Genomic DNA, 21350 nt, shown 5'->3' on the forward strand with positions numbered 1-21350 from the left:
TAGGAGGTACTGTTAGAGGTATTGTTAGTCTCTTTGTACTCCTTCCTCCTTCCATACTCAAGAAGGAGTGATTGAAAATTTGTATATCATATCTTCCCTCCGCGGTTTTTAAAGAGCTTTTCGGCGGAAATATACTCTAAAGAAATGGAGCCTTCTAAATAAAGAAAATCTCCTTCAAATCATTCACTCCAATTTATACACTAGATCAACCAAATTTACCACATCACCATGTATCAGAAGATTCGCAGAGACTACTCTGCATTTATTGGAATTCCTCCGTTGTATAGGCCATTAAGAAGCCACTTATCGGTATCGATATTGGAATTCCAGAGATATAAATGTGGATATAAAGTTTCTAATTCTTGGAAATCATGAGAGAGAGGAGTTGTGCGAGTATCGTCGTTATATTCCCTTGAGTTTGGGAATTCGGTGACATGCGTAAGATAAAATAATCTTTGTTGTTATTTTGGACATGAAATAGGAGGGCAAGTTGTGACGATCTATCTGTCTTGGTTGGGACAAGATTGAATGTGTGCGGTTAGGTTGGAGAGATGGATAGATGAATGGACAGCTAGAAGCGTAGTGAAACAACTTCATAATTCATGGCGTTGGATTCTAGTATCAAAGTGTATGATGGATATTCAAGAAGCGTGCCTGAGTAGTAAGTCCTCATACCGAGTTTTTGATATCAATAAATCAGAGAGAAAGATAGTATTGCCTGCGTTTGCGTATCTTTCTCAAGTTCCTAGTGTCAGTCGCTGAGAAATGCTCACCGGGCAAAAGCCAAGTCAAGTGGTTTGATTCGAGAAGAAAAAAAGAACATAAATCTATGTCAGCGATTTTTTGAAATGTTGTATGGTTCTCAGTTATATGATTTTCATATCCTTACTAATTATCAAGAATAATAGACGGACTTTAATATTAAGTATGTAGTCAATAACCATTTAGAATAGCATATAAAAGCTGAATTGAATAGTATATTCAATACCTAGATATAGTATCTTATAATAGGACAGAAAAGAATAAAATCACGTACTGCTTGCTTTGCATCGAAGTCAAGTGCAGATAGGTAGGATTAAATTACGGTAGTTCTCATTATCTTCTCTTCCTACAGGCTGTTCTCATCATCACATACCGTGCATTGTGTATGGTTAAAAAAATTCTCAAGAATGAAAAAGAAGGGTGAATTTCCATTGATGAATGAAATGAAACAAGATATGCAGATTTCGGGATTTTGGATCTATTTTTCCCGAGGTCATAATCCTCATCATACATTAAAATCAATCCTCCATTTTCGAACTCATCTCAGCTTAATACCTCCATGAAAATATATCATGTATGGAAACTCCTAAAGAACACTCTACTACTGCACCATACATAAACCCATTGCTATTTTGTCGTCCGCCCTGGAAGTTTATTATCAAAGGTATTCAAAGAGCACTTCACCTCTAAGCTCTTCAATCAAGACACAAACCATAGGAACTTTTATATCCACTGCAATTGCAAGATATATATCACTGAAAAGACTCGTAAAAGAGCACAGCCAAGGAGTAAAAATCCCCATAAATTTCATTAATTATAAAACCCCTCTTGCTTCACCAAACCATGTACTCGGAACTTCGACATCCTACACGTATTCTCTAGATCCTTGATTAATGTATCAGTCATTGGTACACCGGTGGTAAAGCTGCTTGTACTTGTATTTGTGAAGATTCCAAGGCAAAAAAAATATTTCGATGAAACATTGAAGGACTACTTCCCTTCCACAATTTACTAATGTTGGGAAGATTTGAGACATTCGGTGGATAAGACTGACTGGTCATATTGGGGAAGGTGGTATAGATAATTTGAATCGAATTTCCTGGTAGCTTGTGATGCGAGTGCAGAAAATTAGTAAATTTTAAGAGGTTCTGTTGACTTCGAAGGTGACTTGGTGCGAAGTAAAGGATCCATGACGTTGTGATGGTAGTATTAGGGAAAAGCCCTTCGGGTTCTTGTAGCGCTGCTCTTCTTTGGAATGGTATTAAAACAAGGAATGGCTGCTCTTACATTTCCTAGAGGAAGAATTGGTAAGGTGTGATTGATGTTTTCAATATAAAATTATAAGTTGCTGTTATCCAATTCAAAGGCTTTATTGAATGTTATTTTTATTACTATTTACAATCTATAAATAATTCGTTTTGCAGATTATCTATTCAAATTTTCTAATTATTTATTCTGTAAGCAAATTATCTATATATTATCCATTAAAACAACATCCACCCCGCAGGTACCCGTTGCGCAGCCTAGCAGAGCTGTGATTGCTTGTTATGAGTTAATTCTATCTCTGAGCTCGTTTTTGACTATTGTTATCAAAGAAGTAGATCTTGCTTGTATTGTGCACACTTTGATACTTATATATTTTTCATAAAGAGCGGCAAGACAGGACTAGAAGATTGAACTAAACAAGAATGGTTTTTGAGAAAGTTGCAGATAGCCCTCGAGTAGGCACCCATATTCGTAAAACAGAAGGGGAGGGCACTGACGCCTTTGAATACGTACCAAAATTCTGTTGACGAACATCTTTGCCTCGAGATCATCAAAGTAGATAAGATACTTTTATTCGGCGTTCGCTGGACTCAGGAAATATAAACCACGCCTCATTCCAACCTTGGTAATAAATTAATTGAAATAAAGAACACCAGATTGTTCCAGACTTGCCTACAAGGTACCGACGACAACTTCGCTCCGGAATATGGCCCTCGATACTCCTGGAGCCCAGCCTGCATGAAAGTCAAGCATTACACGAACTACAACCCGGATATCCGCTTCGATCTCCGGTACAACTTTTGGCCAAAGACCAGATTACTGCAATATGCTCAGCTGAGAAGGCTTTGGAATCTGTTGCGGCGCTATTCAAAGTTTCGAGTTGTTACCTTACAGTCACAACGTCTATACATTGGAAGTCGACTACTCCGGCTCCTAGTCATAATTCAAGGCCCAAGTTCCATCTGTTTTGAATCCGTGATTTTGGCAGCCAGAAAAGTGGGAAAGATTGGGCGATTCTGCCGTATCTGCTGGACTATGGAAGCTATCTTATTGAAGTACCAGCAAAAGTACTTAGAAGCGTCACCATCGCACGGCTAAAATGGACGCCCCGTTAAAATTGAGTTGTCTTCCCATGGGGAATTGGTAGAGCAGCTACCCTGAAGGAAAAGAATGTTGGATGGCACCGTCTTATGCTATGGTCATTGTTTGTGATGAGAATAGCACGTGCACCTCTAGCTTCCAAGGTTGCATCCGTCAATTGCGATGAGGAGGGAACATGGTTGTGGAGGCAAAAGTCATCTGGTAGTCGAAGGAGCGTCGATGGAGCTAATTAAAAGGCCAAAAAGGTCTCTGGCAAAATTATTGTCGATAAAGTTGCTGATGAACACGGCCACGAAAGAAAGTTTATGATCAGTTCCGTACTTGATCTGGAAGAAAGGGTGAGCTTGGTAAGATATTCCATGGTACAGAAAGTAGTTTCGACGCATGTATGAGCATATGCAGGTTTTATTACTGGGATCCAGTACCGTTCCTGGATTTATTTCTCGAAGAGATAGATTCAATTATCGGCTGAGGTCTCATCGCCTCCTACCTGAGAGTACCACCTAGAATCATAACGGCGAACCTCAATCAAGCAGAGGCAAAATTGGGTCAAACATTAATCTCATGACGATTCCGAAAGCCTCGATATTCCATTTCAATATATCGTACTATTAGAAGTAGCAAACCGAGTTTCTCATTTTCTCATTTTCTGGGACAGAAGCTACTCCCTAGCGGTTTTCCCCTTCTTTCAAAAACGACCTTCACTGGAAATTGATAGAGATGAATTTTATTCCTGAGTCAAGAAATCCTGGACTCAATTCTAGGATAAGACCAGCTGGAGAGCAAATCCTGGGCCCTGGTGAACTTTCTGATTTTCATAGTTGGAAAGTTACCTTCAGTGAGGAACAGCCTTCTCCAATCGCGGCACTTCTCATGTGCAGTTCTAGAACCTGTAGCCCAAGGTAGGAGGGAAGATCGTGAGACTCATCAATGAACATTGAGAACGGAGAAGATGCGACAATGTAGAAAGACCGAAAATAACAGGATATGTAACTTTGGCAAGTATGACGCTTGTCTTCCTCGTAGATAAGCAATTTGATTGTGAAGGAACCATTTCAGACATGTTTCGATCGTTATGGACGCAGTGGGATAGCTTTTCCAGACTCAATTCCCTTCATGAAAGTCAGCTAAGATCATGGCCTACTCAACCTAAGGCATATCTCGCTGCTATGCTTTCCGACTCCTGTTTTCCTCTTCCCAAAGAAGAAGGCTCTGAAAGGTGCCCGAAGCTGGGCACACATCTTAGCGAGAATAGTGGTTTCAGACCACGCCCTCTTGGCAATCATTTAGCACGATATTGAAAGTCAACGTCCATGTCCTGAACGCTCAATAGAGATATTCAACTCCACGAGCAAGCCACTCGTTTTGGCAGTTACAGTCTTCCTATTCCGCAAGCCATGTCTCCTCGGGCTTGATCAACACGCATCTCTGCATCCACCATACTCTGTTTAGGACGTCGTACATGAGACTCAGTCGACAGAGATTGGAGAGTTCGGAAGGGATACCAAGAAGAGTTGATCCCAAGCACACTTTCATGGTTGATATACTCCGATTCCTGCATATTAGAGATCCATGCGAAATTATAGAATCAAAATTTTATCTATAAAGCTGAAGGAGCCTTGGAGTATCGTAAAAAAAAAACTTGAAAGCAAAGGATTTTGTACATATGATGCAGACAGAACGTGTGGTTGGATCCGAATGATGGTCGTATGCACTATTCATTGTCGTGCGGATGGGTATTTCTTTTCTTTGTAGATAATGTGAGCACATTGAGATGAACTAGAGAGATCCATAATCGATCTGCTTGATAATACCGAGATCAATTGTGGTGGATGAATTGAAAATCATTGTTGGGAGACCGAATAGGTAATGCAATGCGGATATCATGGAATTAATTCCTCATCTCATTGTCCACTTGCAACATGGACTTCCACTATAGACTTTGTCCCGACTCTCGCATATTCCATCAATGTTTCAAGGACAATCCGGAGTCCAATACTAGAGGGGAAGTTCGATTGCCTATTGTTGATGATTGAAATCCGTGCCGGTTAGAGAAAAGGTGTGTATAGTAGGTGGAGTAAAGGAAAGGAAAGGTTTGGACGAGAGAAGAATATAAGGTTCAACCGGAAGCTATATATGGATACAAAATACAAGCTATTTTGTGCGCATAATGACCCTACGTCAATTAGCATTGGATATCGTGGAGCACAGTAAATTTTGCGAATGTGGCCTTGAAGGAGGATTCAACCGGATCATTGAAGATCAATCTCTAACTGCTGGTCAGGTATTGGCTTGAATATGAATTAGATGTCCAGCGCAGTTCTCTTTCATTGCCATAGTGTTGTTCTTGATTGTTGGTGAACGTTCTTGATGTTGTCGCCGACATTCCATCTCACCAAAATTGCGGGGAAGGGAAAGATAACCGGTTAACTAATAATGCCCCAGCCACCAAAAGTAAACACGAGTGGCTTAAAGCCACTCGTGCCACTACATATCCACTTAATCAGTCCATCACTTCACCACTTTATCTGACAACACACCACTCCTCACACAACTTACGGAGCATAATCCCACAGTCGTTACTCGGCATCGTTAAATGCGGAAATAGATTGTGTTCTGTGTGACGGGTATCGAAGGCAATTGAGCTTGGTGAGCATTGGCATAGCATAGAAAAGAATCTATGGAGTGTGGAATGATCATTGGAATACGAGGAGATCGGCATTTGCTCTACCAGTGAGTGGTACTTGAGATCTATATTTAGATGGTGCTGCATTTGATGCATTTGATGCATCTGATGTACGGAATCAAACGTTGCTGAACAACCAAGCTCGTATACTTACATCCCGTACTGGTTTCTTAATTCTCGTACTCGTCGTAACAACAAATCAGACTTGACCATACTTTATGTAAGCACGTCTATTGATTTGATGAGTTTGAGACTTTGAGTTTATCATCATCACCGGCAGGCACGGAGTATTCATCGACGATAAGCTGCTGCTCCCCTCATAGACGATGGAGTAAATACGAGAATAAAAGCGGTGTCTACCAAGCAAATGCGGGTACTTCGTATCTTGGCATCGCGCGCATTATCGACCATCTCGTACTCCGTACACGATTTCCGACGCCTCAACCTTATGCTTATTTCTCCGCATTTTACTACGCATTGCATCAGATGATTTGGATGCGATGTGATGTTTTTAGATGTTTTCTCGTAATTGACGGCGCAGCTGCTGGTGTACTCCGCTATCACGAGTATTGAAAGACAATGATGTAGATAGAGATGGGGCTGGAAGGAGGGGTAGAATGTATATAAGGATTGATGTGCGCTGAGAAGGAATAACATCATCACTCACAGCATCATCAGATATCTACAAAGCCTTCAGACTTCAAACAAACAAACAAATCAACCCACCACCAAAACCAACTCCAAACCCAAACCAACAACAATCAAAATGCAATTCCCAACCATCGCCACCCTCCTCACCATGGCCACCAGTGCCCTCGCCATCACCGTCTCCTACGACACCGGATACGATGATGCATCCCGCTCCTTGGACGTTGTCTCCTGTTCCGACGGAAGCAACGGACTCATCAGAAAGGGTTTCAGCACCCAAGGATCCTTGCCAAACTTCCCCAACATTGGTGGTGCATCCACTATCGGCGGATGGAACAGTGCCAGCTGTGGAAGCTGTTATCAATTGAGCTATGCAGGAAGAAGCATCAATGTGCTTGCGATTGATCATGCCGCGGCTGGATTCAACATTGGTCAGAGGGCTATGGATACTTTGACTGGTGGTCAAGCAGTCGCTTTGGGAAGAATCGATGCTTCCTATGTCCAACTTGACCCAAGTGCTTGTGGATTGTAAATTGGATGGGATGAGATGAGATGAGGAGGTTAGGAGGTGAAGGACTATACTGAATGCAACACATGGAACGGCGATGTGAGAATGGAACAATGAAGGATTGGATGGAGATGGAAATGGTGAAGGCGGATAATGGAGGTGATGAATAACGAGAACTTAAGCAGATGAATAATGATAATGCACGTTTTGCTACCTAACTCATCTCCTCTTTTGACCTTATAACATGATTAATTTTCAACATTCAGAGTATTTTCTGTGTAACCATCGTATGACCCTAAGTTTCCTTCATACATTACTCACAAACAGGACCATTTCGTGCAACATAAACACCATCAAAATTCATACAAAGACAGTGACACAAACAAGTCAATCTAATGATTGGACGTGCCAATAAAGTTAATGCTCATGAATATTTACTAGAGTTCTGCAGGAGAGAAGTATGTAATAGTACATGTATCTATCTGTACATCGAGTGATTACGCTACATCAAATAAATAAATAATATGATATATAATTCCCCAACCATAAGACCAACACAAAGCACACCAAACCCAACCAAACCAAAACTAAAATAAACCAGAACCCCTGATTCTCCCGTTCCAAATCCAGCTTTACTCCAAAAATTATATCATGCCTCAACTTCCATCTTCCATCTTACACCGACGCCATTCACAGCACACGCTTAACAGAAGGGACGGTCCCACCCCAAACTTCCCGATGAAATCCCAAGAATTTCCTCAACTGCTCCTCAAAATTCCCCATATACTCCACATGCTTATATCTACACCTCACTTCGCGCAACCCTGCAAACCTAAGCAAGGCCCCATAATTCAGCTCCTCCCAACACTCCACTCCCCCTTGACCCTCATATTCTTCCCCCATCTCCTTACATCTCAATTCCTCCTGATACTTGAGATGCACATACATTGTATTTTCCCAATCTAGTCCCATTAACTCTATTCCCCTCGTCCTCCTTAAGATTCTCTTATCAACCCCGTCCAAAAATCGCATCCACTCTACGAATCTCCTTCTCGCCTTTACATTTTCCGTTCCACATAAATCTCCGGCGGAAAACCCAACGATATCAATCGAGGGATCAATACAAATTGGTTGTCTCATGGCTTTACTGAGAAGAATACCACAATTTCCACCTGTTTTCCCACGGGATCCGGAAAATTCGCATCTATATATTAGGGTGTAGAGGAGGAGGGTTTCGGCACGTGATTCAGAGCAGATACTGAGCGTTATGGGTGGTGGCGAAGAGAGAGCTTCCGAGGAGGTGATGTTGTAGGAAAGGGATATGGTGCGGGAAGGAGGAAATAGGGCACGCCAGATTTTACGCTGGAGTTCGAGAGGGAGGAGCGGGAATTGGTGAAATTGGAAAGGAGGGGTTGCTGACACTGGAGGTGAGGATGAGGACTGAGTTTCTGGGTCGGCGATTGACATTTTGACTTTGATTGTCTGTTTTCTGTTTCTTTTTTTTGGTTTTGTTGATATAATTCGGTTTAGGTGACGTTCCTCGTATATACGCAACTTCCTATTCCTGCAAGTCGAAGGACGTTCCAAGTAGATACAGAGTATGATTTCAAAAAAGACTGGAAACAATGAAACACCAAAACAAAATTATACCCAGGAAAAAAAAAACTTTTTAGAAAACTGTATAAGCAAAAAGTTTCATCCGCAAAATTATCTCAAAAGTCTCGTGTTTAAACTCGAGTCATGAAGCTCTTTTCTCTGACGTCTTTTCGGAACGGGGCACAAGGCCAAAGCTAGAAAATTCTAGAGTTTCTAGAGTTTCTAATGATTCTAGCGTTTCCAGCCTTATGATGAAACCAAGGTTAAATTTGAAAACCTTGAAGAATCGTAAAGTATACCTCAGTGACGTCGAATATAGAGAATGAAGAAGTTATCGACGAAAAAAGAAGTTTAAGATGGATAAATGATTGAGGCGAAGTATACATAAGATAGATTGATTGTATCTTCACCGCTGTGCTTTGCCGCCGAGTATATAGAAAGGTTAAGGTTCGCCCCTCACCGCGCATTCCTCACACTTGATGAATAAAGTTCCGAGCGAAAAACATGCTGGTGTTTGGGGTTTTGATCTTTCTATGGTGGATGACAACTAATCCAAACCAAACCCCCATGGTTCTTTTGCGTCTTGCGCGACGGGCAACGAGGTGTTTCGACTACCGTTTACTTCGCGTTGATGATGGCCCGATACGTTCAGCGAATACTACCCAAGTAAGTAGTTCACCCGACTGAGACATGTCGACGTAAGTGTTCATAATGAAAGGTTTGTTTAGCCAAGAGGTTTCAGCCGAATGGTTCTTCACCAAATCAGATATGCAACAGAAATTAATGATCGAGGTCATGTGATAAATCACGTGATGGTCACGTGATGAACATGTGCTGGGAATATCATGGTTAAAGACGGGATAAATCTTTACATGTTTCATCAATGACCACCAGACCCGACGAGAATCTTTATTCGAGGTTTCGAGTGCCTGTCAATACTTTGAGTTATAATGATCGGATCAAACGGATACTGAACACCTCAAAGACCCACCACGGCACAGAAATCAATTGCAAACAAACAAGGAAAACCCAGTCTGTTGGTTCTTGAGCGGCTCGGCGCAACCGTTTGAACCATGAAAGTTGCGGAACAGCCTACTTTTGGATTTTCTTTGATCCTCACTTGACAAGCTTTTAACCACATGAACTCAATTTAATATAAAATCCTCAAAATCACTAATGTAGCTGATGGTTGGTTCGTTGGGCAATTCGTCTTGAACGTCCTTCAGAATTAAAGGAGTTCCAACAACATCGATTCCAGCTTATCGGATCTGTCTGAATGGGGCTAGTATTGCGAAGAACGATGGATCCCCTGAGATGGTATCCTCATTATGGGTTCTATAAGCCCTATGAAAGTAGTTCTTGGTTAGGTGATCATGACAGGCCATCAACTTATCAACTTATCTAAGGCTTCACAATCCATGATCATAAATTGACATGCACCATATTTGTCATTGGTATCTTTCTAGGGCAGTTACTGGATGCGTTGGACGGCAAGGGATGGTTCACATTGACAAATGAATGGAGTACTACGGAGTAATCGATTCCAGGTACGCCCCTTGTTTTCTCTCACGTCGTCATTCATTTTGTTCAGCTGCAATCATAAACCCCCAAGTTAGACTGTGAAAGTTAGTTCTTCTATGATTATGAGATATTTCTCCAAACTTTCATATGTTGCCGCTCGTTGATTGGTCTTAATCAATCATCCAGGGCTTGAAATAGGATCCAATCATCCGTCTGATCATCATCTAAAGCCTACGCAAGGAGAATTGCCTCGGGCTTCGGACGGTGACAAGTGGGGCACCCATGATTTTATCTGAAGCTATTCCCATTTCATGGGTAGATGTAAAAATCTAAGTGGACTTGAACAAATGACAGCTCTCCACAAATTATACCATGGATATGCGATATCTCAACAGCACGAGCCGCGATAGATTCAAAACACACCCAGCCATACCTAAAAACATTAACAAATCTTCTTTCAAACCCATTTCCAAATGTTCTAGAGGAAACAATGAGACGATATTCGCTTACGGCTTTCTGTAACGAATAGAAATGGTTTATGCGATCCATTCCCAGACTTGATCTGCGCAAAATCTATCGATCCGTGGAGACACAAGGTTAGGCAATATTCAGATTGACCAGGAACTTCCATGTCAATATGTCAAATGGTGGCAATTCTTAAGAAAGGGAATTGAAGAAAACCATGCTTCGTTTATCATCTACATATAATATTGCTTTAATAAGGATGGGGATTCAACATCTTCATATAATCTACCTTTTACTTCAGCGACCCTGGAGCCTATTCTCCACTCGTTCTTAGTTATCTCTCCACACTCTTTTAGTTTTTGACCATACAATTTTCTTTTGTTACATATATTATTGCCTGATGCTTCGTCCATAGTAGGATTTGGCAGTGCCACCCTCAATGTATTGGTGTTACGAAGTTGAAGGCTTTCGAAAACCTGGTCATTGGATCTGAGATTGCCCAGATGATATGAGCAATTCAAAACTCGTCGTCGAGGCATGGACATGTTGGGCCATAGCCGTCATTTTTATCACAATACGAATTTTTGCAAGACTTTGGAAATTAGGATGGAGAGAACTAAAGTTGGATGATGGTTTAATGTTCTGCGCTCTGGTTCGTCGCCCTTGAAGAATGTTGGGATACTGGTTCTGATTTCCATTGATAGTTCGTATACACAGCTGAAGCAACCTCATCATATTTCCTCGTAGCCCGCTGGTTAGGTTATTCGAATAGTGGAATGACCGACGAAGAACGCCAGACTCTAGACCCCAATTCTCTAGAATGGCTTTATCGAGTTAATGGAGCCAAAACTCACATTTGGGATTGGGTAACCTATGTTTCATTGATGTGGTTATTGAAGGCTTGTTGGATTACCTATTATGCCCGTTTGATGTAAGATTGAGTCTCGATGTATGACTTGAATATTGACTAACACCAAGGTGTAGTTCAGCTGCTGAGAAAAGATCATTGCGACGTATTACAGTAGGATACGTGGTTTTGGGACTTACCTATCTATCAGCTATTTTGGCAGTACTTTGTAAATGTCTGCCTTTAAAAAAGCAATGGCAAATTTATCCAGACCCAGGAAGTGAGTAATTTAAGCCAAGTCGATTCTAAAACCATTCTAATGCCAGATCACAGATCTCTGTTATCCTGGGAATTCCAATTTTCAAATGGCTTTCATTATGTCTATTAATACATTGACGCACATGTATATCATGGTCATACCTCTTCCTGTACGTCTAGACGAGCAACTTTCCAGTCATTTATCTAAACCATGGCTAACACAATCCAGACGATTATTAGCACAAAGGGTATGCTACCATTTCAGAAAATCTTCCTTCTAGTACTTTATAGTGGAGGATTTCTTGTTACCATCTTCGGAATTTTACGCTGTGTTTCTCTCTTGACTGTAAGTTCCGGTTCCACTGTAATGATGCCATTTCCATTTCCCATCTCGCAAATCCTCTTCACATCTCTTCCCACTCTTCCCAATTGTCCATCTTTCCTTACCGTGACATTGAACATCTATAACAAGTCCAAAGAACTAAACCATCCCATCTAGGCCCTAGGTACAACAACCTCCGCAGGCGAATGGTCCCTTCGAGAATCCTTCCTCGCAGTCCTCGTCACCAACCTACCGATTGTCGCACCCATCATCAAACGCTACAGTCAACAAGCCCGTAGTCAATCTACTAAAATATCTTCTCATAGAGGCACCTCATCGTTCAACGATAGTACAGATTTAGAATTAAATGATCTAAAAGCTCATCACGACAGATCAAGATCACGAGGAAAAAGACAATCCCTCATTTCGCGAATCAAGGAAGTAGGACCAAGGGAATGGGATGACGATGAAGTAATTATGGTTCCAAAACCCACACGAGGAAGATTCGGCTCAAGAACTAAAAGTCCCTCGCCAAGTGAGGATGTGAGGAATGAAGATATGCAAACGCACACGCATAAGTCTGAACAGAGAAATTATAAAGAAAATAACTCATTGTCCGTATTACATCTAGAAGGATTAAACAATTTGGATCTAGTACCCAAAAAAGAAAAAAGTAACATGAGAACGACGATTGAAGCAGGTTGGGGAGCAGGAAATCAAAATCGCTGGAATTGGAATCGGGAGGAGCGGGGAAATGAGGAGGAGGAGGAGGAGGGAGATGTAGCAGAGGGGACTATTAGGGTGGTGAGGGAATTTAGGTTTACGAATACTGCTACTGTGGGTTTTGGGGGGCCGTTTGTTGCTGGTCGATAGGTTGGTGTTACGAGGGTAGCCGTCTAGATCACGTGGAAGTGCTCTAGGCTCTCGAAGTGGTTTATAACTAGGCGTCAAGCAGGGACTTAAGTAATGACAATAATGATATGCAATTCGTAACTAATAGTAGAATATACTAAATGATTGATCTTGAGCACGAAGCTCTACAAATGGAAACCTATCCTTTATATAGAACTTCATACTCTACTGTATTCCTTTGGATCTCTTGAATCTACTGGATCTAGAGTTTAACTCTCTAGATCCTCTAGATCCCCTAGATCCCCTAGATCCCTCACATGATTTCAATCAGAACATATGTCTGTGCTTGCTGAAGGTGGGGAGACTCTACGAGTCACTTGCCATACAATTTTGTATGTGAATCGACTTGCTTTTCTACAGGGTCCAAGCTCATATGGACATGTTGACTGTTACTTCGTAACAGTTACAAAGTATCATTTAATTCAAATTCAAATTTAAATATGGGAGATAGGTATTATCGATGACAATTTCTTGATATTTAAGCTTAATACCATCTTGAATCTTTTTATCACATCTCAACTCATCTTATCTCATCTCAACTCAACTCAACTCAACTTATCCCAACCCACCTCACAAGTTCAAACACCACTAATAAATATCCATCATCATCATCATCATCATCACCACCAAAAAAAGACAAGCATAAAAATCACACCTAAACAAAATTTATTATCCATTAACCATTATCCAACTAATCTAACAAAAACTAACATTACCTACCTACTAAAATACTAACTACATCAAACATATTATTTATCGCCAAGTTTCGCTACATACTCCAGCAATGCATAGATTCATCAACCCTAACATAACATTTCATATCCTGTATTCCCTTTAATAAATAGGAATCTTTCATTCATCTCGCTGTGATGTGATGTGATTATATTCTGTTTCCTGCTTTTTTTCTGTAGTGTACCATATCCGAAATTCCTCACATTTGAGTATCCGTTTTTAAGTCCGTATCTAACTTTTTAGACTGAGATTCGCTTCCTCCCATTGGTAATTTTTCATTGTTCTGACTTGGATTCGATGAAGTTTCAAATGATGGAATATCCTTCGAGGTAACATCAATGTCATCTCCAGACATTGAAAGTGTCCCAGCCACTGCCTCAACGTTTTCTGACGTTTCAAAGGTGGCAATTTGAGATGCTTCCTCCATTTTCTCAACAACAGGACCCACATCAGGTGCATCAATCTCCATAACCACTTGTTTCTGCCTCTCAATCGAAATCTCAGCCTGCACCACATCCGGAGTCTGAGTTTTCATCGAGCTCGTAATAACAACATCTTGACCCTTCCATCCCATCGAACTTTCAATTTCCCTCATTCGTAACGTCCCGTCAGCAGCAACTTGTCTCATCTGTTCATACCCTCTCTGGTCCACACTTTGACCAGCTTCATACCTATGATTTTGGATAATAATATCTGATGCATATTTTGGCATTGCCATTCCATTTGGTTGATTTGGTTTAAGCGCCAGGAACAAAACTGCTACACTGAGGAGTAAAATGAGTACGTTTTTCCGATCGCGCATCACCACCCTTGCAGCTTTGACCAAAAGTTCGCTGAGTGATTCATCGCCTGGGGATGTCCGAGTTATCGGAGTGGAGGATAAGTCTTTGTTCCTGGTAGAAGCTTTATTAGAGATATCGTTTATTCGTGCTTCATCGGTCGATTTTTCCTGTTCTTCGATTTTTTGTTTGGATTCCTCCTCCTTGGTTCTCCTCCTTACCTCCTCTTCCTTCAAAATCCTCCTCGCTTCTTCCTCAACTTCTTTTTGTTCGGCCAATTCTGCCTCAAAAATTCTTTGTGCTTCTTCCTCTAAAGCTTTCTGTTCGGCGACTTCTGCTTCATGAATACGTTCAGCTTCTTCTTCCAATGCTTGGATGGCAGCCATATCTTCTTCATGAAGTTGTTGGGCTTCAGCTTCTAGTCCTTCGACAGTTTGGTCTTCATTAACATTCGATGACTCTGAGTCGAGGTTGGCGAACTTTTGGGCTTCTTCCTCCTCTTTATGAAGTCGTGAGGCTTCCTCTTCAAGCTGTCTAACTTCTTCCTCTTCGACTCTAGCTTCCTCTTCTTGTCGTAATGCTTCATCTTCCCGAGCAATTCTATCAGCCTCTTCCTCGGCAGCTTTAGAAGCAGCTGCAAGCCAATCTTCACGAGCATTTCGGGATTCAACATCTCCCCTCTTCGGACGTAAAGTAACCTTGGCCAAATCTTGCTCATGTAACCTTTGAGCCTCTGATCCTAGACTTTCACCACATGAATCATCATCAGAATACTGATCATAATCATCATCCCGACCCCTCTCCTCTGCTTCTCGTAATCTCTCAATAAGATCTTCCATATCCTCAACCATCCAAGGCTGAACAAATGGTTCAATTTCCACATCGACCCTTTCCATTTCCCTCCATGCAGCTGCCCAAGCACCTGCTCTCATTAATCCATTACTTGCAAAAATCTTGATGTTAAACTTTTTACCATCTTCATCTTGATCATCATCCTCATATCTGACATCTCGACGACATATGTCGCACCAAACTTTCTCCGGCCTGTTTTTAAATCGACCCGTACTACCAAATCCACTATCTTTCTCATCTGCAGAATCATCATCCGAGGATGTAGTATTTGGTCCAATATAATGACCACACCGAAGGATTTTGGCCCGAGGACGGACGGGAAGTTCTAAAGCATCGAGGAATCGTTCTTCAAGACATTCATAACTATCCTGTGGATGAGGAAGTAAGATTCCACGTGTAAGGATTGTCTCACTAAGCTTTTCTTGTAAAAGATAATATGCCTCACGAATATTATAGAGATTTGCTGGTAATTCTGGAGCGACTATGGCCTTGGAATATTGCCATTGAAGTGGTAGGACGGTGACATGTAAAAGAACGAGAGGGGATTCTTCCCTATTCTTCTTGAAGCGAGTTGGTGTACGACTCTTTGAGTATTGAGAACCAGCTGGGGTACCGAGACGAGAAACGGTAGGATTTTGTTGTCGTTTAGCTGAATGAGGTGTAGAGAAGAGTGAAGATGCTGGAGAATATATTTGCATTGCACGAATATCCGATGGCGTGCGAAAAGGATGTCGTGGAACTTTTCGAGGACTACATGATGTATCTCTTGCTTTCGGTGCAGATGCACGAGAGATACCACTAGGAATCCGGGAGATGACAGACTCTGTAGAAGCTTCTTCACCAACAATAGGTGAATTGAGTTCAATCAATTGTTGAGCTTCTTTACTCAAATCAGGCTGTCGGTTTGATTGCCATGAGCTTCTGTTACTCACACTGATTTTGTTTGGTGCTTCATCTGCAGAATTCACAGAGAAACGACGACTTTCTTCAGAACCATTACTGAAAACATCATCGTCGACATCCCCATAATTTGAGCTGCTATGTCTACTTTTTATATCTTCACCTCCTAGATAACCACGTTCTGTTTCGGCATCGGTACTGGAAAGATCGTGGTGGAGAACACTGTCTTCGTTCTCTGTTTCTCCATCATCCTCCAATGTAGCCTTTGTGGTATCCAATGTCAATTCTGTTCCATGTTGCCCATTGTATAAATTTCGCTCGTAGCTCTCATCTGTTTGCGCACTCAAAAGAGAATCGTCGTGATCCTCCGATTCGTAGCCTCCATCTTTTTGTGTACCCAGAATTAAATCGTCATGATCGTTCGCAGCCCTACCCCTCTCAGGATCGTCCTTTTCAATACTCTCGACCACCTTTTTTGCAGCAGCTTTGATCTCGGCATCAATTTTTCGCATCTGAAATCCCCTCGCTATCGCTCGTTTGCGCTTCTCCTCCCTCGCGTGTTTACAATCTTCACAATCATCGTGTTCGTTGTGTTTCGTTCCTGCGTCGTCGAGTATTGAATCGTCTTCTTGTAATTCGGACAACTCTTGATCCAATATAGAATCCCCTTCAACCTCAGACTCTTCCATCTCAATTCTCTCTTCTGCATGTCTTTGTGGATCCTTGGACTGAGACATGACTTCACCGATATCCTTCTCCTTACTTGACGCACTCTCCCCGCCTACTTTTTTGGGATCTATATCTTCAACCATATCGTTCGTACAATTGAAATCTTCATGAATCTTAAAATCTGATTGTCGACGGGAACTTGATTGTGACATTTTGACCTCGACTTTTGAAATAGTTTCGTCTCGACTGTATCCGCTGGTAACGAAGATCGGAAGTAAATATTGACGGAAGGGTTCATGCAGCAGCCCGTTTTAATCTTGATGATTGGTACGAGGATGAAATGGGATGGTGTAACAAAGTGCGACGAGAAGCATAGCAGGGGAGCATTTACAACAATATCATTAGGTCGTTAATATGCAAGTCAAATAGAAGAGGCAGGTGTTCAAAAATTGAAGTTACATTAATTGAAATTCATTGGAAGATGTTTATGAAATGGAAAATGAAGTGGTTGAATGGAGTCTGTTGTCGTAGTAACCATGTAAATATTGTAGTGTAGGGGGAAAGGTAGAAATGAGAGAAAGGTGGGAATGAGTTGAGGGAACACGATAACGAACAAATCAATTGTTGGAATGGCAGTAGGGATCAGTGAGCAGGGTATATGAGTGGCATGTTTGTTGACTTTTGGAGCTGAATTGATGGTTCTTAGCAAAGGATTTCGAATGTCGGTGAGTGCTCTGTACATAACAATAGTAGTAAGTTCACGATGGTTCATTGTGGTGTGTTATCTCATGGTTCGAATGCTTTTCGGAACAAGCCATCTAAATAAGTCAAAGCACCATCGCTAGAAGCTGGCCCGCATTGAAGTGGATGGAAGTATCTTCATGGCAATTGTACGCGCGAAGAACTCTTGACCTTGGGGTTGATTATCTAGAGATGGTTGAGAAGAAGATTGATCAAAAAAGTGGAAGCTAATTCCATTTTACCCTCATCGTCGTCTAGACAATGAAAATTGGTGTAACCGATGTATCGACCAGCGTATGTATTTTTGTTCCGATCATTGCGCACTTCATTTGCATTTATCCATCTGGAAAATCCCATCCCATACTCCGTATCAAGCAATGTGGGGGATTATTGATTTGCTACAGGGACCAAATGTCCATCAATAATAAAGCTTTGTTTTCTTGCTTGGACTGATGTGAGTAGGTATTCAACAAACTCACTATACTTCAATCTTTGTAACACAAATACTCGATATGATATGTATCGAGGCCGTTGCCAATACTCCAAGGCTTGGTTGTACTACTATGTAGATATTCGAGTACCAGGCTATTAATTAATTATCGTTACTCCAAACCAGTCAAGGCCCGACCCGATAGAAACGGGCGAGTAACGAGTACGAATGAGTACAACCTTACCGGATAAACCGCTTTGCTTACTCCGTACATGGCTTGCTTACTTACATCTTATTAATCTTACAATACCGGCCATGTTGTGCAACAAGAGGTTGGTTGTTGCTATCCTGTCGAAGCTTCAAATCACCATACTATCACGATACCTACTTATCATAATAACTTTGAAAAGCTTCATGTTCTAGATTTCTAAAAATTCTAGAACTCTAATAAAATCAATGCAAGTAACAGCTAAGTAATCCCGCCCAACGACGTCATGATACCTTAAATTCAGGGGTCAACTAGTCTTATCTCTCTTTAAGGCGTTCCAAAAACCAAGGCTAGATGCTAGAAATTGAAACTTAGTCTACATTTTCCAAGCTTATTTGCCTTGAGGCATGTTCTAGCATTTGACAACGAGGCGGGGTGAATTATTTACTTGGAATAATGGAGGGGCATGAGTTTCAAGATATGGAATTTCTTGCATTCTCATGAGAATTCTAATTTTCTATTCATTATTTATTCACTTGCTTTCCCTAAGTATTGTCTCTTTTTCTCGCTCATTCTACACTACTGTACACTCATTCTATATAATTTACCATTTTGGATATCATCATACTCCAGAAAAATCTATCCTAGAAATCCATCAAGATGGGGGATATCAAGGAAGAAAGTAAGCAAATGCCCAATCATCAAGACATTTAAGAGCAAGAGTATTAAGAAATAATCTAACGTTCATAGGAAACCCTACTCCGGAAAACATGACCATGCTTCAAGCATTCGAATGGTATGTTCCAGACGATCATAAACATTGGCAAAGACTTCACGATGCTATTCCTTCTCTCAAAGCCACTGGTATCGACAATATGTGGATTCCACCTGGATGTAAAGCTTCTTCTCAATCCGGAAATGGTTATGATGTATATGATCTTTATGATCTTGGAGAATTCGATCAAAAGGGAGGAAAGGGTACAAAATGGGGTACCAAGGAAGAATTGGTGAAAATGGTAAAGAAAGCCAATGAAGTCGGAGTAGGAATTTATTGGGATGCTGGTATGTTTTCTCTTGAAGATACTTCTGAAGTACAAATATACTAATACCTTCTCCTCAAGTCCTCAATCACAAAGCAGCTGCAGATCACAAAGAAAAATGTGAAGCCCAAGAAGTCGACGAAGAAGATCGCACCCAAAATATCTCCGATCCCTACCAAATCGATGCTTGGCTTGGGTTTGATTTCCCTGGTCGTGGTGACAAATACTCGAAGCAAAAATACCACTGGTATCACTTTAGCGGTACAGATTACAATGCCGAGAACGAAAAAACTGCAATCTATAAAATCCTCGGTGATAAAACAAAAGATTGGGCAGATGATGGTGATGTTGATGGAGAGAAGGGTAATTATGATTATCTTATGTTTGCAGATTTGGATTACAATCATCCCGAGGTAGAACAAGATGTTCTGAATTGGGGAGGATGGCTCGGTGATCAAATTACTTTGAAAGGTATCAGATTTGATGCGGTTAAACATTTCAGTGAGGATTTCTTGAGGAAATTCATTACACTCATGAATGATAAATATGGACAGGGATGGTTTTTTGTGGGAGAATTTTGGAAGGATAGTTTGGATGATATGAATAAGTATTTGGATCGCATGGGAAGAAAGTTTAGTCTTTTTGATGCGCCGTTGGTTTATAACTTTAGCAAGTTATCCAAAACAGAAGGAGGAGATTTGAGAACTGTTTTCGATAATACTTTGGTTCAAACCGCACCGGTTAATGCTGTTGTAAGTTCTTCTACTTCCCTACTCCATTCCTTTCCTTCAAATCAAAAAACTAACTTAACAACCCCAGACCCTAGTAATGAACCACGACACTCAACCCTACCAAGCCCTCGAAGCCCCCATAGAACCCTTCTTCAAACCCCTCGCCTACTCCCTGATCCTCCTCCGCGTAGACGGCTACCCCTGCATCTTTTACGGCGACCTCTACGGCATCAAAGGCGAACACGAGTTCCCCCCCTCCTGCGGCAACGCCCTCCCTAATCTCATCCTCGCGCGAAAACTCTACGCCTACGGCCACCAGGAAGATTACTTCGACTACGCTACCTGTATCGGATGGGTGCGATCCGGAACGTGGGATCGACCGAATGGTTGTGCTACGGTAATTAGTAATGCGGGTCCCGGGGAGAAGAGAATGTTTGTGGGTGAGATTCATGCGGGGGAGAAATGGACCGATGTTTTGGGTTGGGAACAGGGTGAGGTGGTTATTGGGGAGGATGGGTGGGCTATTTTTAAGTGTCCTGGGACGAGTGTTAGTGTGTGGGTTAATGCGGGGGCGGAGGGGAGAGATAGGTTTGGGAAGTTTGATGATGATATTTATAAGGTGTAGAATAGATTCATGGTTCTGCTGGGTGGGCGGATGCGAGGGTTTATGGATAGGGTGGTTTGAGTTTGATATCAAAGGAAGGATGGATTTTGGCGTTGGCGCAGGGTTAATACAGTGCTAGATAAATAGATATAGTAAAGTAGAAAGAATAAACTTGATAAAGATAAAATATAACTACTCGTGAGTGAGCGATGAATGATTTTACAACTTCAACACATTTATAAATCTAAGAAAATAATATAATAAATCATTCTACTCTAGTAGTCTTTAATCAAGTGATAAACTGGTGCTCTTTGTATTTAAATTTATTATTCTTATTCTTATCATTATTATATTACGAAGTAACAGTCAACATGTCCATATGAGCTTGGACCCTGTAGAAAAGCAAGTCGATTCACATACAAAATTGTATGGCAAGTGACTCGTAGAGTCTCCCCACCTTCAGCAAGCACAGACATATGTTCTGATTGAAATCATGTGAGGGATCTAGGGGATCTAGGGGATCTAGAGGATCTAGAGAGTTAAACTCTAGATCCAGTAGATCCAAGAGATCCAAAGGAATACAGTAGAGTATGAAGTTCTATATAAAGGATAGGTTTCCATTTATAGAGCTTCGTGCTCAGGATCAATCATTTAGTATACTCTACTATTAGTTACGAATTGCATATCATTATTGTCATTACTTCAAGTCCCTGCTTGACGCCTAGTTATAAACCACCTCGAGAGCCTTGAGCACTTCCACGTGATCTAGACG

General features: G+C 41.3%; 9 protein-coding genes across 9 annotated transcripts; 5 read left to right on the forward strand and 4 right to left on the reverse strand.

Annotated features, from left to right (window-relative positions):
- Positions 1-2450: 2450 nt before the first annotated feature.
- SS1G_10093 (predicted protein) lies at positions 2451-3126 on the forward strand (the record flags this gene model as incomplete). Its single annotated transcript, XM_001588496.1, has 2 exons — positions 2451-2537; positions 2695-3126. The coding sequence occupies 2 exons, from the start codon at positions 2451-2453 to the stop codon at positions 3124-3126; spliced, it is 519 nt and encodes a 172-aa protein (XP_001588546.1).
- An 886-nt stretch (positions 3127-4012) lies between these two features.
- Positions 4013-4370, reverse strand: SS1G_10094 (predicted protein; the record flags this gene model as incomplete). The annotated part of the gene is made up of 2 exons (XM_001588497.1): positions 4013-4241; positions 4279-4370. The coding sequence occupies 2 exons, from the start codon at positions 4368-4370 to the stop codon at positions 4013-4015; spliced, it is 321 nt and encodes a 106-aa protein (XP_001588547.1).
- Positions 4371-5299: 929 nt separating this feature from the next.
- Positions 5300-5425, forward strand: SS1G_10095 (predicted protein; the record flags this gene model as incomplete). The annotated part of the gene is made up of 1 exon (XM_001588498.1): positions 5300-5425. The coding sequence occupies one exon, from the start codon at positions 5300-5302 to the stop codon at positions 5423-5425; it is 126 nt and encodes a 41-aa protein (XP_001588548.1).
- Positions 5426-6581: 1156 nt separating this feature from the next.
- On the forward strand, positions 6582-6995 carry SS1G_10096 (hypothetical protein; the record flags this gene model as incomplete). The annotated part of the gene is made up of 1 exon (XM_001588499.1): positions 6582-6995. One exon carries the CDS (start codon positions 6582-6584, stop codon positions 6993-6995), a length of 414 nt encoding a protein of 137 aa, XP_001588549.1.
- A 666-nt stretch (positions 6996-7661) lies between these two features.
- Positions 7662-8438, reverse strand: SS1G_10097 (predicted protein; the record flags this gene model as incomplete). Its single annotated transcript, XM_001588500.1, has 1 exon — positions 7662-8438. The coding sequence occupies one exon, from the start codon at positions 8436-8438 to the stop codon at positions 7662-7664; it is 777 nt and encodes a 258-aa protein (XP_001588550.1).
- Positions 8439-10786: 2348 nt separating this feature from the next.
- SS1G_10098 (hypothetical protein) lies at positions 10787-11098 on the reverse strand (the record flags this gene model as incomplete). Its single annotated transcript, XM_001588501.1, has 1 exon — positions 10787-11098. The coding sequence occupies one exon, from the start codon at positions 11096-11098 to the stop codon at positions 10787-10789; it is 312 nt and encodes a 103-aa protein (XP_001588551.1).
- A 679-nt stretch (positions 11099-11777) lies between these two features.
- Positions 11778-12853, forward strand: SS1G_10099 (hypothetical protein; the record flags this gene model as incomplete). Its single annotated transcript, XM_001588502.1, has 3 exons — positions 11778-11828; positions 11888-11906; positions 12165-12853. 3 exons carry the CDS (start codon positions 11778-11780, stop codon positions 12851-12853), a joined length of 759 nt encoding a protein of 252 aa, XP_001588552.1.
- A 970-nt stretch (positions 12854-13823) lies between these two features.
- Positions 13824-17036, reverse strand: SS1G_10100 (hypothetical protein; the record flags this gene model as incomplete). Its single annotated transcript, XM_001588503.1, has 1 exon — positions 13824-17036. One exon carries the CDS (start codon positions 17034-17036, stop codon positions 13824-13826), a length of 3213 nt encoding a protein of 1070 aa, XP_001588553.1.
- Positions 17037-18863: 1827 nt separating this feature from the next.
- Positions 18864-20599, forward strand: SS1G_10101 (hypothetical protein; the record flags this gene model as incomplete). The annotated part of the gene is made up of 4 exons (XM_001588504.1): positions 18864-18885; positions 18954-19265; positions 19325-19995; positions 20063-20599. The coding sequence occupies 4 exons, from the start codon at positions 18864-18866 to the stop codon at positions 20597-20599; spliced, it is 1542 nt and encodes a 513-aa protein (XP_001588554.1).
- Positions 20600-21350: the final 751 nt, after the last annotated feature.

This window comes from Sclerotinia sclerotiorum, genomic scaffold, assembly GCF_000146945.2.
Source record: "Sclerotinia sclerotiorum 1980 UF-70 scaffold_15 genomic scaffold, whole genome shotgun sequence".
In the NCBI taxonomy this organism is placed as follows: Eukaryota; Fungi; Ascomycota; class Leotiomycetes; order Helotiales; family Sclerotiniaceae; genus Sclerotinia; species Sclerotinia sclerotiorum.